Source organism: Scophthalmus maximus, chromosome 4 (genome assembly GCF_022379125.1).
Source record: "Scophthalmus maximus strain ysfricsl-2021 chromosome 4, ASM2237912v1, whole genome shotgun sequence".
NCBI classification, from domain to species: Eukaryota; Metazoa; Chordata; class Actinopteri; order Pleuronectiformes; family Scophthalmidae; genus Scophthalmus; species Scophthalmus maximus.
The window spans coordinates 26,855,001-26,871,555 of NC_061518.1; the positions used below are offsets into that span (position 1 = coordinate 26,855,001).

Here is a 16,555-nt window from a genome sequence, read left to right on the forward strand (position 1 = left end):
TGTGTGAAAATGTAATTCTTATAATCAAAGCACATTTTCATTTGACAACAGTTGAGAGAGAACAAGCTACCCTTGCTTTGAAGATGTTGAAGATCCCTCTAGAAAAAATCAAAGCGTGTGACAAGAAGATCTCTAGATTTATTTGGAATGGTACAAAAAAAACACGAATTAAATACTTCACTTTGCAGTTGGCTTAGGAGAAGGGTGGTATGGCACTATCCACTCATGAATTTAAAAGATTACCACTATGCAGCACAACTTGCACCAGTGATCAAGTGGTGTGATACAGCATAAATTAGGAAAAAGAAGTGAGATTGCGCAGCTGGTTTGCTTACGACGATAGATATAAACCAAGTCCGAGTGATCGAAACTTCAGAAGATAGGAAAGAAGGGGGATGACTGCAATGTGTACAATGACCAAGAATGGAAATATGATGAGTTTTCAGGACCTGAAATAGAGACACGGATTAGACAATGAGGACTTTTTCAGATATCTACAGTTGAGGGACTATCTTATAAAGGAAATACTAACCTCAAAAACCTCAATGGAGTATTTGACGTAATGATGCAGGCATACAGTGGAACAAGATCCAAGGCAAATATCTGCTATACAAAAATCTGAGAGACTGTCCAGCTCCATGTATACAAAGGCCAAATGGGAAAGTGAATGTAACATCAAAATTACAGCAGGGGAGTTCCACAAATTTGATGATATGGAGGGAGTTTGGATGGAAAAATCTAGCTCGATCCTTCTTCACACCTGAAATAAAGAGTAAACTAACAGGTACACGACAAGTATGCTGACGAATGGGTGGGAACAGAGAAGCAAACCACACACACACATTTTAATTGGCAATGTAATAAATGACACAGATCATGTCTTAAAGACATGACAAGGCTGTACATTTCTAATTTCAAAATTCAGACAAAACTGAGGTCATTATACTCGGCCCTAAACACCTCAGAGAAACACTATCTGATCATATAGTTACATTGGATGGCATTACCTTGGCCTCCAGCTCTACTGTGAGAAACCTTGGAGTTACCTTTGACCAGGACATGTCCTTTGACTCGCACATAAAACAAGTCTCTAGGACAGACAGCCTTCTTTCACCTGCGCAATATCAAGAACATTAGAAACATCCTATCTCAAAAGAATGCTGAAAAACTAGTCCATGCATTCATCACTTCTAGACTGGACTACTGTAATTCATTACTGTTAGGATGTGTGGTGCCAAAAAGGGATCGTCCACCAGAAAGTGATTTCGGTCCTTCTTGGCAGGCGTTATTCTGTGTTTTATGGGTTGTGTGGCCCATTTAAAGGTATTTCAACAGGTAAAAAACTGCATGGGTAATAATGTAGGAGAGAGCAGGTCATAATGCAGTCATAAGAATAATTGCTATAATGTCTTTATCTTATACATAACCCAGTACCATATATCAAGTTAATTAAGTAATAATTATTAATCATTGTACTAATATTAGACAAACTCAAACAACCCTTAAAAACAATAGGATCGTATTTCCTGTGAGCATCACCATGCCTGACTACGCTATAAACGGCAAATACATGCAGCCACAATTGTGATTATTTGGTTACAAAGAAACATTAAAGTTACACAAAGACGTATCTTTGATATTACTGCGGACGTAACGCTGTGTATACGTGCCCGTTGTGAGAGTTTGATCCCGATATAATCAGTTTCTGGCGGACGATCACTTTTTTGGCGGACGATCGCTGCATGTTTCCGGAGCAAGTGTGTGAAAAGCCTCCAGTTAATCCAAAATGCTGTGGCACGAGTTTCTGACAGGAACTAGAAAAAAGGAGATCATATTTCTCCAGCGTTAGCGTCTCTGCATTGGCTTCCTGTAAAATAACCTCCTGACCTACAACAGCCGTCAATAATCAAGCTCCAACATATCTATATACAGAATCAGAAACAGAATCAGTTTTATTGCCAGGTAGGTGACAGGTTACATACGAGGATTAAGGTGCACTTGGCAGTCAACATATATACACAGAATTAGAAATTGAATATAGAATCAAATCAAATCAAATCAAAATAAAATAGAATAAAATAAGATCAAAATGAAATAAAATGTACACTACAATACATTTACAATAAATACCGGGGTCACAGATGGTTGAATGTGTGTGTGGTGGACTACCAGAGCTCATAGTTCCATATTGTTTCCAATAGATCACTTGGCTCTGTAAAGTCAGGACTACCTGTAGGCTTCCCTCTGCTCATACACCAACAGTTGGACTTCAAACTTTCCTGTTATATAATGTGTCGGTGGCGGGGGGCGTGGCCGGCGGCCGGCCGCGTCTGCGTCTGCGCACTGGGCGCCACTTCCTTGTTCTCCCGTCGCCGTGTGAAGTTCCTCTCGGCGATAAAGTTCGACGGAAGCGGGGACGTGTCCCGAGCAGAGACTTGTCACTCCGCCGGCCGAGCGACGCGTTCAATGTCGCGGCGACACTCCTAGTAGCACCTGCTCCGAGCCATGGCGGACCGCCGGGAAGAGGAGAAGAGAGGCGAGGGCGCGCCGGAGCCGGAGCCGGAGCCCGAGCCCGAGCCCGAGCCGGAGCCCCAGCCCCAGCCCCAGCCGGAGCCCGAGCCCCAGCCCCAGCCGGAGCCCGAGCCCCAGCCCCAGCCCGAGCCCGAGCCCCAGCCCCAGCCCGAGCCCGAGCCCCAGCCGGAGCCCGAGCCCCAGCCCCAGCCCCAGCCCCAGCCGGAGCCCCAGCCCCAGCCCGAGCCCGAGCCCCAGCCCCAGCCGGAGCCCGAGCCCCAGCCCCAGCCCGAGCCCGAGCCCCAGGGCGCCGTGGGGGGAGAAGGTATGTGGAGGCGTACAGACTTTACTTCCGCTGTTTGTTGGACTCACGTAGACGTGTGAGTTGTAGGAGGAACCACGGAGGGCTCGGTGTGTCGAAGTCTGTTAACATGACTTCACGTGAAGCTCTCTTCTCTCCGGAGCCCCCATCTGAACGTTACCATGTCTCTGCGTTACGCATCATCACACGGCAGCCTCGTGTAGTGTCTTTTTGTCCATATACGGAATGAGAGGGGAATATGTGTTTACATCTCTTTCTTTGGAATGCCAAGTTAAGGGCCTCCTGATGACCCCTCACCTTTCCTTGTGGCCCCTTTAAGTTCCATGTCTTACATAGCATAACTTGATTCTAACCAGAGGTTCTTACACAAGTAAACAATGGACCTATAAATGTAACCCCCAAGAAGAGTCGGGAGGGTTGTCATTTTGGCCGGACACTCTCCAAGCTCTGCAGGGCTTGAATCGATGCTGGTCTTTTTGTAATAAACCTTTATATACAATCAAGACGGTGTCGGCGGACTTCTCTTCAATACATCTTCACATCATCGCTACTTAGTATACAACACTCGGAACGGGAGACGGACGCGCCAACCACTAGGCCGACTTCTCTGAACCCGAGGGTTAAAGGGATGGCTCAGTGATTTTGAAGTGGAGTTGCATGAGTTACTCATGCATAGTTAATATGTTACCTTTTGGAGATGGTGATCAGCGATGTCATTTAACAGAGTTTGGAGGAGAAGTGGAAGAAGTGAAAGTCAGAGTCCCACTGCTGCAGAGGGGACCACCCGAAAACGTCCTTTTCGCCACATTTTAAAACATTACCTTAAAAAAGAAATCTGTTCAATTGTATGCTAAAGGATGTATTTTTCCACTGCTTCAGTTTTCAACAATGTATTTGACATGTACTTGGTCCATGTCCCCTAACATGGAGGGGGGCGGGGTTTATGACCTATACTGCAGCCAGCCACCAGAGGGTGATAAGGATGATTTGTCCATCTACATACAGTCATTGGTTAATCATTCTTTAAACTTTTTAGATGTCATCGATGATCGTATTATGGAGCAAGGAGCAGTGGTCCTCAGAGGGTAAGTCAAACCATAGCGACTTATTAAAAGACCATACCAGTGTTCTTTCGTGCTTTTATTTATTTACTTTGTTTTCCTTAAAACAGCCCATGTTTTTTTAGACTTATAAAAAGCTAAAGTTTTCCTCTCACCACAACGGGGCCAGCAGTGATTAGGAAGTCTCGAACTCTTGTGTGGTAGCAAAAGAGTCTTGTTTTGAAACTAAAAACTAAACTGTTATGTTGCACCAGGGTTTCTTTATACTCTTTATACTTTTATGTTAATACAACCCCACAATCACACCTTTATGTGAAGTCAGGCTTGATTTCAAACTCTGGCCTCTCGCTGGACCAGACACACTTGAACCCCCAGCAGTCATCAAGTTGATAAAGGCAGATGGTTCATCCCAGCTTTCTCAAGCTTTTAAAGTTAATCGGAAGTGCCATATTGAACGGTGAAAGTGGGCTTTGCCTATTATGCCAGTTGAGCCTACCCTGCAACAACAAGGACACAGTGACGTTCTCCCGAGCAGGACTGGTAACAACTGAACGTATGTCGCATGAACGTGCACAACTCCTTGGTCAAGCCGTTGTTTTCTGTTGCAGTTTTGTGATTGAGCGTATTATCACAGAAGACCCCGGTCGACGGATCTGCTCCGAGGACCTCGGAGGGCGGCCCGGTGAACAACAGGACCCGCACATCAAAGAGGTGGTGCAACAGCTGCTGAAGATTGCGGATGACATAAACAAGAATGCAGAGCTCCAACAGTAAGCTGTCCGTCATGTACAAACCAGCTGGTGGACTACATTGCTCGTCAGACGATAATCCGTTTGCTGAATGTCAGTTTACAGATTGAATGTTCGAACATATTCACTCAGATTTTTGATAGTACAGATCTTGACTGAGGAATGGTGAATACAGATCTGCCTTTAAGTGTGTCCTTTGTCATGTGCACTTTCAATTTGCCTGTAAAAAAAAAAGTTGTGTTTTTGTTGAAGTTGTGTGGAACAGATGCAGGATAATTTGCTTTTGGACTATGATCTACTAGGGTGTTACATTTCCATACTGCAGTTGTTATGTCCATGAATGTAACAGTAAACTGTAATATCACAAAATGAATCAACCTTCCTCATATTACTATTTAAGCCAAAATATAGCCAATACCTCACACATCATGTTCATGTTGCCCTCTAAGGACAGTGGTAGTTATGATCAGAATAGAGATAGAAATAGGATCTGATCAAAAATTTCAATCTTCCATCTCCCCCTGCCAGACTCATCAACCAGGTGCAGGGTAACTGTGCAAAGGACGTCTTCATGACGGTGGCCAGAAGCATCTTTGCTGACGGGATCAACTGGGGGCGAGTGGTGGCTCTCTTTCATCTGGCCTACAGACTTATACACAAGGTAAGTCTCACAGAGCTGGAGCTGTATCATTTTCCATTAAGACGCTGGGTTAGGCTTAGGGGTACCCCAATTTTTGTACAATGGAGTTGGAGTAGTGATCTGCACTGCATATTAGTGTCAACCATTCATACCTTATGTTTAACGGGTTCTCCTCACGGGATCACTTCACATCCTGCAGTTCAGAAGTGTTTCCACATTTATCTGGATCTTCTCCTAATTGCTACCAAATTCCCGGTAGCTTGTCATTGGACTGAATCAGAAGTTGCATAAAGCTTCTTGTTGATACCTTATTTAATTTTCAAGACGTCAACATGAACTTCCCAATGGGGCAATAGGAGGTCGTCACACGAGCTAGACAGAGCGATGAGATCAAATGTTACTCATAATCATAATGAATCCATTACTCGCAATATGTAACATTGTATACGTGAAGAAAGAATAGTAGCTGACACCTTGAGCTATGTTTGTTTGTTTTATAGGCACTGACCACCAACCATCTAGAGAACATCAGAACGGTCATCAGTTGGGTTCTTCAGGTCATCAGAGAGCGCCTGTACTCCTGGATCGAGCGGCAGGGCGGCTGGGTGAGTGACGCAGCCTGCACTCAGTTCATTTCAAATGTTGGTTTCAGACTAAAAGATCCAGTGTAATAAACTGCTCAACAGTATGTCAGGGGCTTAAATTGGTTTTCTTTGTTTTCCTAGGAGGGGGTGATCCGCGGCTTCTCTTGGTGGAGGACAGTTGCTATTGTGGCATCAGTTATACTGGTGGCCTCCTTTGTTTACAACAGGAAGACACGCTGAGACCCTTCCGACCGGGGGGTGCTGTCCCAGCCAACGGACGAACGCAGGGTGTTCACAAAGACAATTTCTGGAACGTTAACTAAAACCACTACTCAACCTCCGATTAGTTCACCAGAGGAGGTCAAATACTTTAATTTCAGGTGGGAAATGCTCCACTGTTCTTATCTCAGTCATCCTTCACCAGCAACTACACAGCCCCCTTCCCTGAACCACGGCGGAGGTTCTTCATCTCTTTTGCACCGGTGGCTGTCGGCAGATGATGGTGTTTACGAACATTGGAAATAGGTGTAGATGTCCCCAAACAGACCTGAAGACCCGACCCAGACCATGTCCGAGGTCCATTCTTTTACGCTCTTCATCAGTTTTGGGTTGGTTTCATCTTAAGTGTCCCCAACCCTCGCGGTCTGTGGGAAATTTGGATTTAACCTGAGAGGACCCAAAAAGACCTGAAAAAATAAGCTGCATTTAATTTAAGCCAATCCCAAAAATTCACCTGGACGTGAGTTGACTTGACTGTAGGTTCTTCATGTTAGCTTGTACCTGACATTTGAATAATGTTGTATTTTGACCATGATGCGGTCGTGTCTGCACCAGGCCTGTACTTTATTACACACAATGGCCGCAACAGAACTTAAACATGTCCTGATCTTCCTAGTGGTTGACACCATCTCTAAAAAAAAAACCTTTTCTTTGGCTTGTTGAACGATTCTGGACAGAACAACATCAACGATGGCTTCGTACCATTTAGTCTCACCAGTTCCAGGACCAGTATACTTAATCAACATTATTTTTTATTGAATTAGTTTTAGTCAAATGTCTACCAAGGTAAAAAGTGTCTAGTCTAGAATCTAGAATCTGTGGTGAAATCATTTTAACTGCTTCTTGGGTTTTTGCTGAGTAAGTTTTTTTCTTCCCTAACACCTTAAATGATGTAACTTGCAGGTTTCAGCATTTAAGCTCAGTTATGGGATGTTTTACTGAAACGCCAATTTAATTTACTGCCTCAACTTTTTATCTACTCATAAATTCTTATTTAAAATAACAAAAACACTCCAAAATTGTCCAAAAATGTGGACTCTGTGAAATAAGTTGTTTCACTTGACAACTCTGTAGATGGTGAACTCTCACTCTATTCCTGGTGTCGATTGTGTCCTTCCATTAGCCAGCTAACTATAATATGTATTTCTGTAGTGTACTGTGAAAACATCTGAACTCTCAGGGGTGAATCTCACGCAATCTGCTGACAAAAGTCTTTAAGTGCGAGTAAGCTCAGTCCTGTTGCCTCTGTTCTTCAATGGTCATCCACATTTTGTGTGTGATCGTCATTCGTTGCACAACGCATGTGGCAAATGTTTAACTTGTCAGACATCTGCACTGGTGTAACAACACCGAATGGTTGAATTGAATGGTATGGAGCCCCCCCCCCCCGGTGACATACGCATCACTAACTTGTGGCCACGCATTAATATTTTTCCCTTATGTCACCGGGGAGGGGGGGCTCTTCTTCTTTTGTCACGTGAGCAGCGATTTCAGGCGCTATGATCTACTACACGTGATACTTTGTTTGCTACTAAGTTGATAGTGAACTTTTCAAAAGGGGAAATGACACTGTGCTATGCTGCTTTTTAATGTACGGTGGTGATCATTTTATTAGAAAACAATTTTTGGGAAATCCATTTGAATGGTTGAAATAAAATGAGATGTTTTGATCTGGCATGAGTTAACTTTGCCCTCTTGTACCAGTTTGCACACTTTTAACACACCGATGTGTGCAAACCTGCAGGTAGTGAGACTGAGGCCATACCCTCGCGTGCTGAACATTTTGAACTCAAGTCTGTTTTTCTTTCTGTGTGGAGTTTGCATGTTCTCGTTGTGTATGCGTGGGTTCTCTCCGGGCTTCTCCGGCTTCCCCCCACAGTCCAAACACATGCAGATTGGAGTGAGGTTGATTGGAGACTGTAAATTGGCCGTACTGTAGGTGTGAGTGTAAGGGTTTATTGTCTCTGTGTGTTGCTCTGTGATACGTCGGCGACCTGTCCAGGGGGTAAACCCTGTTGAAACTGTGCAAAACGTTAAATATCTCGGAACAGTCTCTACTGACTCTCAGGTGAGCTCCTCTGGCAACACAGATTATAGATTTTTAAGAAATGCTCACAGGGTCTGTATCTTCTCAGAAGACACAGCTTCCATCTTCCTGCCTGGTCCTATTGCTTAAACTGCAGAAATAAAAACAAACTCCAAGGTTTCAAAAAAGCAAGGAGTTGAATAGCTCCCGTCGTCTCTTCAGCCAGTTTGAGCCCTTGAGCTCCGGGGGGCGCCAAAGAGTCACTGGCGGCTAAAAACGTCTCTGAACATTCCTTTATTCCTAGTGCCAGAAGCATCCTAAACTCCACTAAGTGACACTTAATCCACAGAAAATGAAACTGATTTTACGTTGTTGTGCAAACCCTGTCTGCCATTGCTGTCTGTACTGTACGACTGTCGGGCTTCATGCTTCTGTTTGTTCACCGGTGAGCAGAAGACAATTTTTTCCAGTCACAAGTCAACGTCTCTCAGTAGAAACACTGAGCTCCATTACAGTTGTCCACAACTTCTCTTTATTTCAGAAGGTAAAATCTAGGTTGCTTTTTTTATTATTTGGTGATGTGGCATAACATGATGTACCTAAACACAGTGAGTGAGGAGACAAAATTAACATTAAGGAACAACATTGGATATAATATAAAGTGAGACGGCGTCGGGTACATGCAAAAAAGAAAAAAGAAGAAGGGATAGTAAATGTATTAGATCTGTGTGTAAGAGGCAGCAGGGCATTCTGTTGCGTGGAATTCTTGTGGATGTGTAGAGCAGCGTCGGAGTGGATGGGGGGTGTTCCTACGCAGTATGGAAAAGTATGGCATTAGATTTTAGTAATTTCCAGGCCTGGATGAGTATGGAAAAATATTTGTCTTTCCAAACTAAAGACGTGAATCCAAAGATTTTGTATACTAACGATCCGTCTCAATCTCTCTAGTCTGGTGAATCATTTTCCCACAGTCAGTGATAAACGTCGCCATAGCAACACTACAGTTGGATTTTCAAATTATTAATTCAAACAATAATATTTAATCAATAAACATCTAGCTATTTGTACTCGGATGTCAAGTAGGGTCTGAAAAATCCAACGAGAATGGAAATTTGAGTCTGGAAAAGTCTGGAATTTTGAAATGAAAAAAGTGTAGGAACCCTGATTATATAATAAGGAAAGTTTGGGGCCCCCTACTGAAGCTGCTGCCCCCGCGACCCGACCCCGGATAAGCGGTTGAAGATGGGATGAGATGAGATGAGAATAATACGTTTATTTATATAGCGCTTTTCACAGACACAAGTCACAAAGTGCTTTACACAGCATCATTAATAAAAGTAATAAAAGCAGTACAGTACACAATATCAAATACAGTAAAAGCAGTGAAAATAAAAATATTAATTAAAAATATAATTAAAAAGAAAATATTATAAAATGCCACATATTATTTACAAAGTGAAAATTATGGACCTGGCCCAAAAGCCAACTATTGCCTTAAAATAAAGAAGAAGAATGAGGGGGAATGAGGGGGACTGGTTACCTAAAGATACGGAAGCACCCGGACGACGGAGGCTGCGCACAAGGGCGCCGGCATCACATCCGGGGAATCCACCGCGTAAAGGGAGGTGTCATGGCGTCGCGCGTCGAGTGTGAAGCTGGGGAAGCTGCTGCAGAAGAAGAGCTCTCCGTGTTGGCGTCCATCTACTGTGCAGAAGGAGAGTTCCAGCTGCTGCGGCGCTCCGGTCAGTGACAGCTCGCATATCGCTCAGCCCAAAATCTTCTTCTTCAGTTTCTTTTTTTGGAGGGGGGCAAACAGCAAATGTGGGCATTACCGCCACCAAGCGGTCTGGAGTGTGGATAATACTAATAATACTTTTCATTGCTAAAAGCAATCTCAAAGTGCTAATGATTGATGATAGGATCGCTATCATTTACTGTATGAAAAGTTTAATACAATAAAAACAAACAAACAAAGTCATTTACATTAGTTTGTCTAAGAACGGATTCAATAACCCTCATTTGAGAATTCAAACGAAAATCAAATGTGTATTACATTCTGTGATGACATCGAAACTACTGAACATTTATTCACAAATCCAAGTGTATGAAAGTGAAACCTTCCCTTAATATATTTCACCATGGATCTATTTTGTACGTTAGTACAAAGTTAGGGAGAAAAAGTAATGCAGTAAAAGTTTTAACATTATTATAGCTGCAACAGTTAATTGATTAGTAATCGATTACTAAACTAATCGCCATCTATTTGATAGTTGATTAATCTGTTCAAAATTCTCTGATTTCAGTTTCTTAAATGTGAATATTTTCAGATTTCTTTGCTCCTCTATGACAGTGAACTGAATATCTTTGGTGGGTGGACAAAACAAACATCATCTTGGACTTGAACACAATTTTATGACATTTTATGGACCGAACAACCAATGGATTCATTGAGAAAATAATCAACAGATTAATCGATTATGAAATTGATAGTAAGTTGCAGCCCTAAACATTATTGAAGAATATGATCAAAAAAAGACCCTAGCTATATTTTCATTCAATTATTGATGATATTTGTTATCTTTTTTTCCCTCTTCTTTCTTACATATATAATTTTATTGTATTTTTGCAGCTGATCCTTTATAACACTGTGAAGAATTTTGGACCATATTGTTTGTATATGGATTTTGTTAAATCAAAAAAGAATTTTGTTTGAATTTTTTGTTTTCAGCTGAAGGACTTATTCTCCGACTTGCTGTTCGGCGCAAAATAAGTGCTATTAAACTCCGACTGTCAGCAACACGTGGTTAGTGTGTATTTCCTGCTCTCTCACTGTCTCCTGTTCCTCGTAGCTCAGGACGGGCTGCTGGTCCAAATCAAGCGCACCGTGGGAGCGGCGGACAGAGGGCTGGCCGTGAGCCTGTTGTTCCTTTTGCCGCCCCGTTACCCCTCCTGCCCCCCCGACATCTCTGTCTCGTCCCCCGGTCTGTCCCGGACCCAGTGTCACGACATTAGGCGGAAGCTGCTGGATCACGCCGCGGCTTTGCCGCCGGAGCCGATGGTTCACCAGCTTGTGGAGCGGTTACAGGTAAACAGCTCGACGAGTTGACGCGCTTGAACGTTCCACGATTGGGACAAACACATCTGATTATCATCATCACAACGCGCGCTGTGTAACAACAGCAGTGTGTGGAGGTGAGAGAGGAGAGCCGAGGGCGTGAGGAGGAGGTGACGGAGGGAGGCGGAGACGAGCGGTGGGCCGCGGCGCTGCTGCTGGACCACATCCGATCGAGGCGCCGCTACGTCGGGCTCCTGCAGCGGTGGAGCTTGCAGCTGCAGCTGCCCGGGGCTTTGTTGCTGGGGCCACGGATACTGGTTGTTCTGCGTGGAGCGAGACCGGACGTCAAGGTACAAAACCTAAGTTCAACGCAGAGTCTGAGAGGGCGTACTTCTTTTACAGACAAGTGCATCGACTGTGTATGGTTGTCGTTAGGGCTGCAACTAATGATTATTATCATAATCGATTAATATGTCCATTATTTTCCTCAAAACTCAAACATGATGTTTTGTTTCGTCCTCACACCAACGTTATTCAGTTCAATGTCACAGAGGAGCAAAGAAACCAAAAAATATTTACATTTCAGAAGCTGAAATGACAGAATTTAGATTTTCTTTTTCATAAAATCTACTTGAACCGATTATCAAAATAGTTAACGATTAATTTAGTAGTACCTCTACAGCCGGCGGTTGAATGATGACATGCAGCTGTACATGTCATCACACGATGTCATCACACGATGCCATCACACGATGTCATCACACGATGTCATCACACGATGTCATCACACGCCGCACACAGAGTGTTATTACCGAGCAGGGCCAGTGTTGACCTGAGGTCTGGGCCTGCCACAGTGTTAGACCAAAGTCCCAGTTTGTCTCATAATGATCCAAAAATTCAAACACATCTCACAATAACATAAAACAGGGATGCACTGAAATTGCTCAACCAAACAGCGAAATTGCTTTTTTTGCTGGTTACAGTATACGTACAGTATCAGTAAAAGACTGAATAATTATTACCGAACAATGTTTTTTAAATGACGCGATTTATTTTAAGGTGTATTGTACTTTGTTGGTATAATGTCTGCTGGAATGTAAAAAGAAAAATATTCAGTGTTATATGAATTTTTATAAATTGTACTTTTGTAATTGATTTTTTTTTCCTTGAAAATCAAGACAAAAAAAGGAAAAAGCACATTGAGGCTATTTAATTCATGTAATGGTGAAAAAAAGGCAAAATAAATGAAAAACTGTAAAAACAAAGTTTCATTATTTTCGGTTTTGGTTACGGCCAACAATATTAATTTTGCGTGCATCGCTATTGCGTCATTGTCGAGTTGTGAGCAGAGCTCATTTTCTTGCTGTCGCTCCCATCCTCTCTCTCTTTCTCTCATTCGTCATCTCATTTGTCTCTGCAGGAGTTTTGTCGCCTGTTGAAGACCGTGAAAGTGGATGTGGATTCTTCGGGCAGGAAATGCAAGGAGAGGATGATGAAGGTTCTCATTGAAGCCCCCATGTCTTCCTCCTGTGAACATGGGTACGGACGGATCACGACATACTGACGTACGAGTGCAGAGTTCATTACGTGTGTTGGATCACACCGAGGTTTTACTACAGTTCTTAAAGGTCTCCGTCTCTCTGTGTCCTTCTTTCAGTCTCCAGACGTTCCTGGTGAAGGAGTACAAGTCGCTACCGGAGCTGAGTGCAGCCTTCCAGGAACTCCACATGACGGAGCTGTACGAGCTGATCCTGCCATTGTTAGGTGACCTGACAGCATACGGGTCACCACAGTGACACAACACTGGGAAAACAAGGTTTCCCTAATTGAGGATTTAATTTCCTGTAATGGCATACATCCCAACCCTCCAGATTTCCCGGGAGACTCCAGATTTTCACTACCCTTTCCCCATTTTCACAACCTGTTCCACGGAAAAGCGCTACATCCATGTCTGTGCCAGGAGTTTCGTCAGTAGTGCAATATTGAGGATGCAAGCTGCCGTTAAATCCCAGAGAAAAAGAAGAAGAAGAAGGTGTGCCGAGTGAAGTTAGTTTTAAGTTGGATATTCAACGGATATTTACTCCGGTCCCAACCGCCTATCCAACTTAAAACTAACTTCACAGCGGTGAGGGACAAATGGAGAATAAAAGAGAAAAATATACATGCACATTCATTAATTTATTAGTTCACTGTGTTACTGTGTTTGGGAAAAGCACACCAGTAAAACTCATTCGGGCTCATTTCGTTTCCAACATACTGATCTTTATATCCCACCCACAGCAGGATCCTGAAACTGAAGTCACTCGATCGAATTAACGCCTGTCGTTTCCAACAATAATGTGTCACAATATCTTCTATGAAGAAAATCTGATATGAATAAGTTCAAGGTGCAAAAAGTGAGTTAAAGCACCAGTCTGTAATTTTTGTACTTTTCTGGCGGCATCTGGTGGTAAAGTTGCAAACCGCAACCAGCTGAGCACCCGACAGGGGACACTTTATGGTGTTGCACCGCTAATTCCTTTTCCGGTTTCCTGCATCGCTGGAAATTCAACGCAATTGCGACGTATTCTGGACCGTTTTGTGCAACAACCGTATTTAATGCTGCGTTCCATCACACCTCGGAACTCGGACCCCGGAAGTCGGGCTGGTGATTTTGACCTCAGTGATGCTTCAGAGTCGCAGTGGAACCGGATCGCAGCACAACACAACGTAGCAAACATGGAGACTTAGGCGGGGGTCGGGTCCACCGACTATATTTAACTCATTCAAAGTTCATTCAAATTTCTGTGAATACGTCCTTCTAAATATTACACACTGTTGCTTAAAGTATAGTTTCATGAAATGTTTCTTTTTGCTATAAACTGTAAATCTTTGATTTAAAGTTTCAAATGTTCCCAGAGTCTGATCTTGATGTTTAACAAACTCGGTCCTAACTGTAAATTGCTGCTCTGTTCGGTTCCTCTATTTTTAAAACAACCTTCAAGGTAATAAACCAGAGCATGCGGCACAGTGGTGAATTTTCTTATGGTCATATACTGCAGTGCTGTTAACTGTCTTTGTACACCGGTAAAAAATTAGATGAAAAATAAAAAAAAAGGTGTTGTTCACCCACAAACCTTAAGGACAACTTAAAGAACATTATTTTAAAAGATATCCCCTCAGGTGGTGAAATGATGGCGGCTCAGGTGAGTTGAGATCTGGCGACTGAGCCCCCTCACCTTCATGGAAATGACAAACTGTTTCTTTTTGTCTCAAGTATTCTCCTTTTTCCTGTCGGCATATCACTGTAGTCCGAATAGATGGTAGGACATTTAATCTGTGTTGCACCGACACGTAAACAGATTCATACCGTGTGGCTGCAGAGGGCAGCAGTTGTTTTTCACCACACAGATGTTAATATCAAACTTCAGCACCTGTTCTTTTTGTTTTTTGTGTTCTCGGGAAGTGGAATCATTTATCTTTGCACAAATAAAAAAAGAGATAATTGCAAGAGCAAATTCATGAGAAAATTGAATTAGGATTTGCAGGAAAAGTGTGATGTTATTATCCTTTATGAATCGTTGAGTTTGTCGGGACGTTTGATTGGTAATGATCTTGTGTTCCTTGATCCATTATTGTAGCTGTGTATTAATGTCCTCCTCATACTGATAAATAATAATGACAATGCATGTGATTTATAGGTGCCTTTAGAAACAATCAAGGTCACCTTACATGGCAGAGTTAAAAGAACAACAGCAATAAAATCAAATGAAACCAAACCAGATAATGAACATTCTCAGGAAGTTACTGACTTCCACATTGTGGACACAGAAGATCTATTTTCTAGTCCATCCTTTCCTCCATTCTCCAAACTTAAAGTACTAACTATAATAGAATATTTCCATAATAATGTGACTACTCACTGTCAACTAGACAAACACGCCTGCTGCACGTTCCTCTTCCCCCGTACCACCAGAGGGCAGCACTTCATAAAATATACAGGTGTTTTACAGTGGAATAATCATATTCACGTGGTACGCAGCTCATCCTTCCGACCTGTACACAGAAGGAAACTCAAATTAAAACTGCTCAGTGGAGAACTAGCCTAGTGGATTGGCATCTATTGGAATTATGTACATGTTTTTGTTTTTTGCTACTTTATATTAACTATCATTTTATTATTAACTATTTATTTTTGATCAAATTGTGTATTTTGTATTCTTTCTTTTTTATTTTTTTTACCATGATTACGTCTTAGTGACCTGGGGAAGTCAAACCACCAAACCAATAGGGTTATGTCCTCATGTGGATTATTTATTTTGGAACACTCGCAGCTCACAAATGGGTAAAAGTAAGTGAATCAAACATTGTCAAGTGACCGGCCAAAGTGCATCTTTAATCTTTAGTTAATGTTCACTTTCTGAATGGACTGCCCACGGACGAAAGGTGTTTATTTTCCAAACGCACTGGTACCGAGCAGCTGACCCCGCCGGGAGGGTCTGATGTGAGATGATAATAAAGGGGCACTTTTCTTCCTTTGATAGCATTCAGCCTCGTCACGATTTCAGGTCACGTAACGCAAGGTATTATTTGTATAGCACATTTCAACAAGCAGGCAATTCAGTGCTTACATAAGTGCTTTACATAAAACATAATAAGCATTGGGAAGAAACTTCTAAAATCACATTCAAATACAATACAATTGACTTCAAATACAATCATTAAAAAGAGAAAATAAAGACAGGTGATAGAAGATACGGTGCAGTAAAAGAAATGTATAGATGGTTTATTTACTGAAAGACAGCAGCAAACAGAAAAGCCTTCAGTCCTGATTTAAAAGAACTGAGAGTTTCAGCAGAGTTGGTTCCAGATCTGTGGAGCATAGAAACTGAACGCTGCCTCTCCATGTTTAGTTCTGACTCAGGTGACAGAGAGCAGACCTGTCCCAGACGTTCTGAGACGTCTGGATGGTTCGTAGCAAATCACAAGATCAGATGTATATTGTCCCTTAACCGTTCAGTGCTTTGTAAACCAACAGTAGTATTTTGAAGTCAATTCTGTGACAAACAGGAAGCCAGTGTAAAGATCTGATGACTGGAGTAATTTGATCTACCTTTTGGTCCTAGTGAGGACTCGAGCAGCAGCGTTCTGAATGAACTGCAGCTGTCTGATTGACTTTTTAGCGAGACCTGTGACACTGTTACAGTAGTCGAGTCTTCTGAAGATGAATGCATGGACAAGAAGTTTTTCCAAATCCTGCTGAGACCTTGATATGTTCTTTAAGTGATAGTAGGCTGACTTAGTAATTGTTTTAATGTGGCTGTTGGAGTTCAGGTCTGAGTCCATGAC

At 42.5% G+C, this 16,555-nt stretch overlaps 2 protein-coding genes across 3 annotated transcripts; both read left to right on the top strand.

Moving 5' to 3' along the window:
- The first annotated feature begins 2,701 nt into the window (after positions 1–2,701).
- zgc:153993 (uncharacterized protein LOC767645 homolog) lies at positions 2,702–7,821 on the top strand. Its single transcript, XM_035628011.2, has 6 exons — positions 2,702–2,836; positions 3,870–3,918; positions 4,503–4,664; positions 5,172–5,304; positions 5,784–5,888; positions 6,009–7,821. The coding sequence occupies exons 2-6, from the start codon at positions 3,890–3,892 to the stop codon at positions 6,105–6,107; spliced, it is 528 nt and encodes a 175-aa protein (XP_035483904.2). The 5' UTR covers positions 2,702–2,836; positions 3,870–3,889; the 3' UTR covers positions 6,108–7,821.
- A 1,812-nt stretch (positions 7,822–9,633) lies between these two features.
- rwdd3 (RWD domain containing 3) lies at positions 9,634–14,713 on the top strand. 2 transcript variants are annotated; one of them, XM_035628010.2, is made up of 5 exons: positions 9,634–9,914; positions 11,022–11,257; positions 11,353–11,577; positions 12,648–12,792; positions 12,885–13,026. In XM_035628010.2, the coding sequence occupies exons 1-4, from the start codon at positions 9,695–9,697 to the stop codon at positions 12,789–12,791; spliced, it is 825 nt and encodes a 274-aa protein (XP_035483903.2). In that variant the 5' UTR covers positions 9,634–9,694; the 3' UTR covers position 12,792; positions 12,885–13,026. The 2 variants fall into 2 exon arrangements, with proteins under 2 accessions (XP_035483903.2, XP_035483902.2); XM_035628009.2 differs by having other exon boundaries at positions 9,641–9,914; positions 12,648–12,766; positions 12,885–14,713.
- Positions 14,714–16,555: the final 1,842 nt, after the last annotated feature.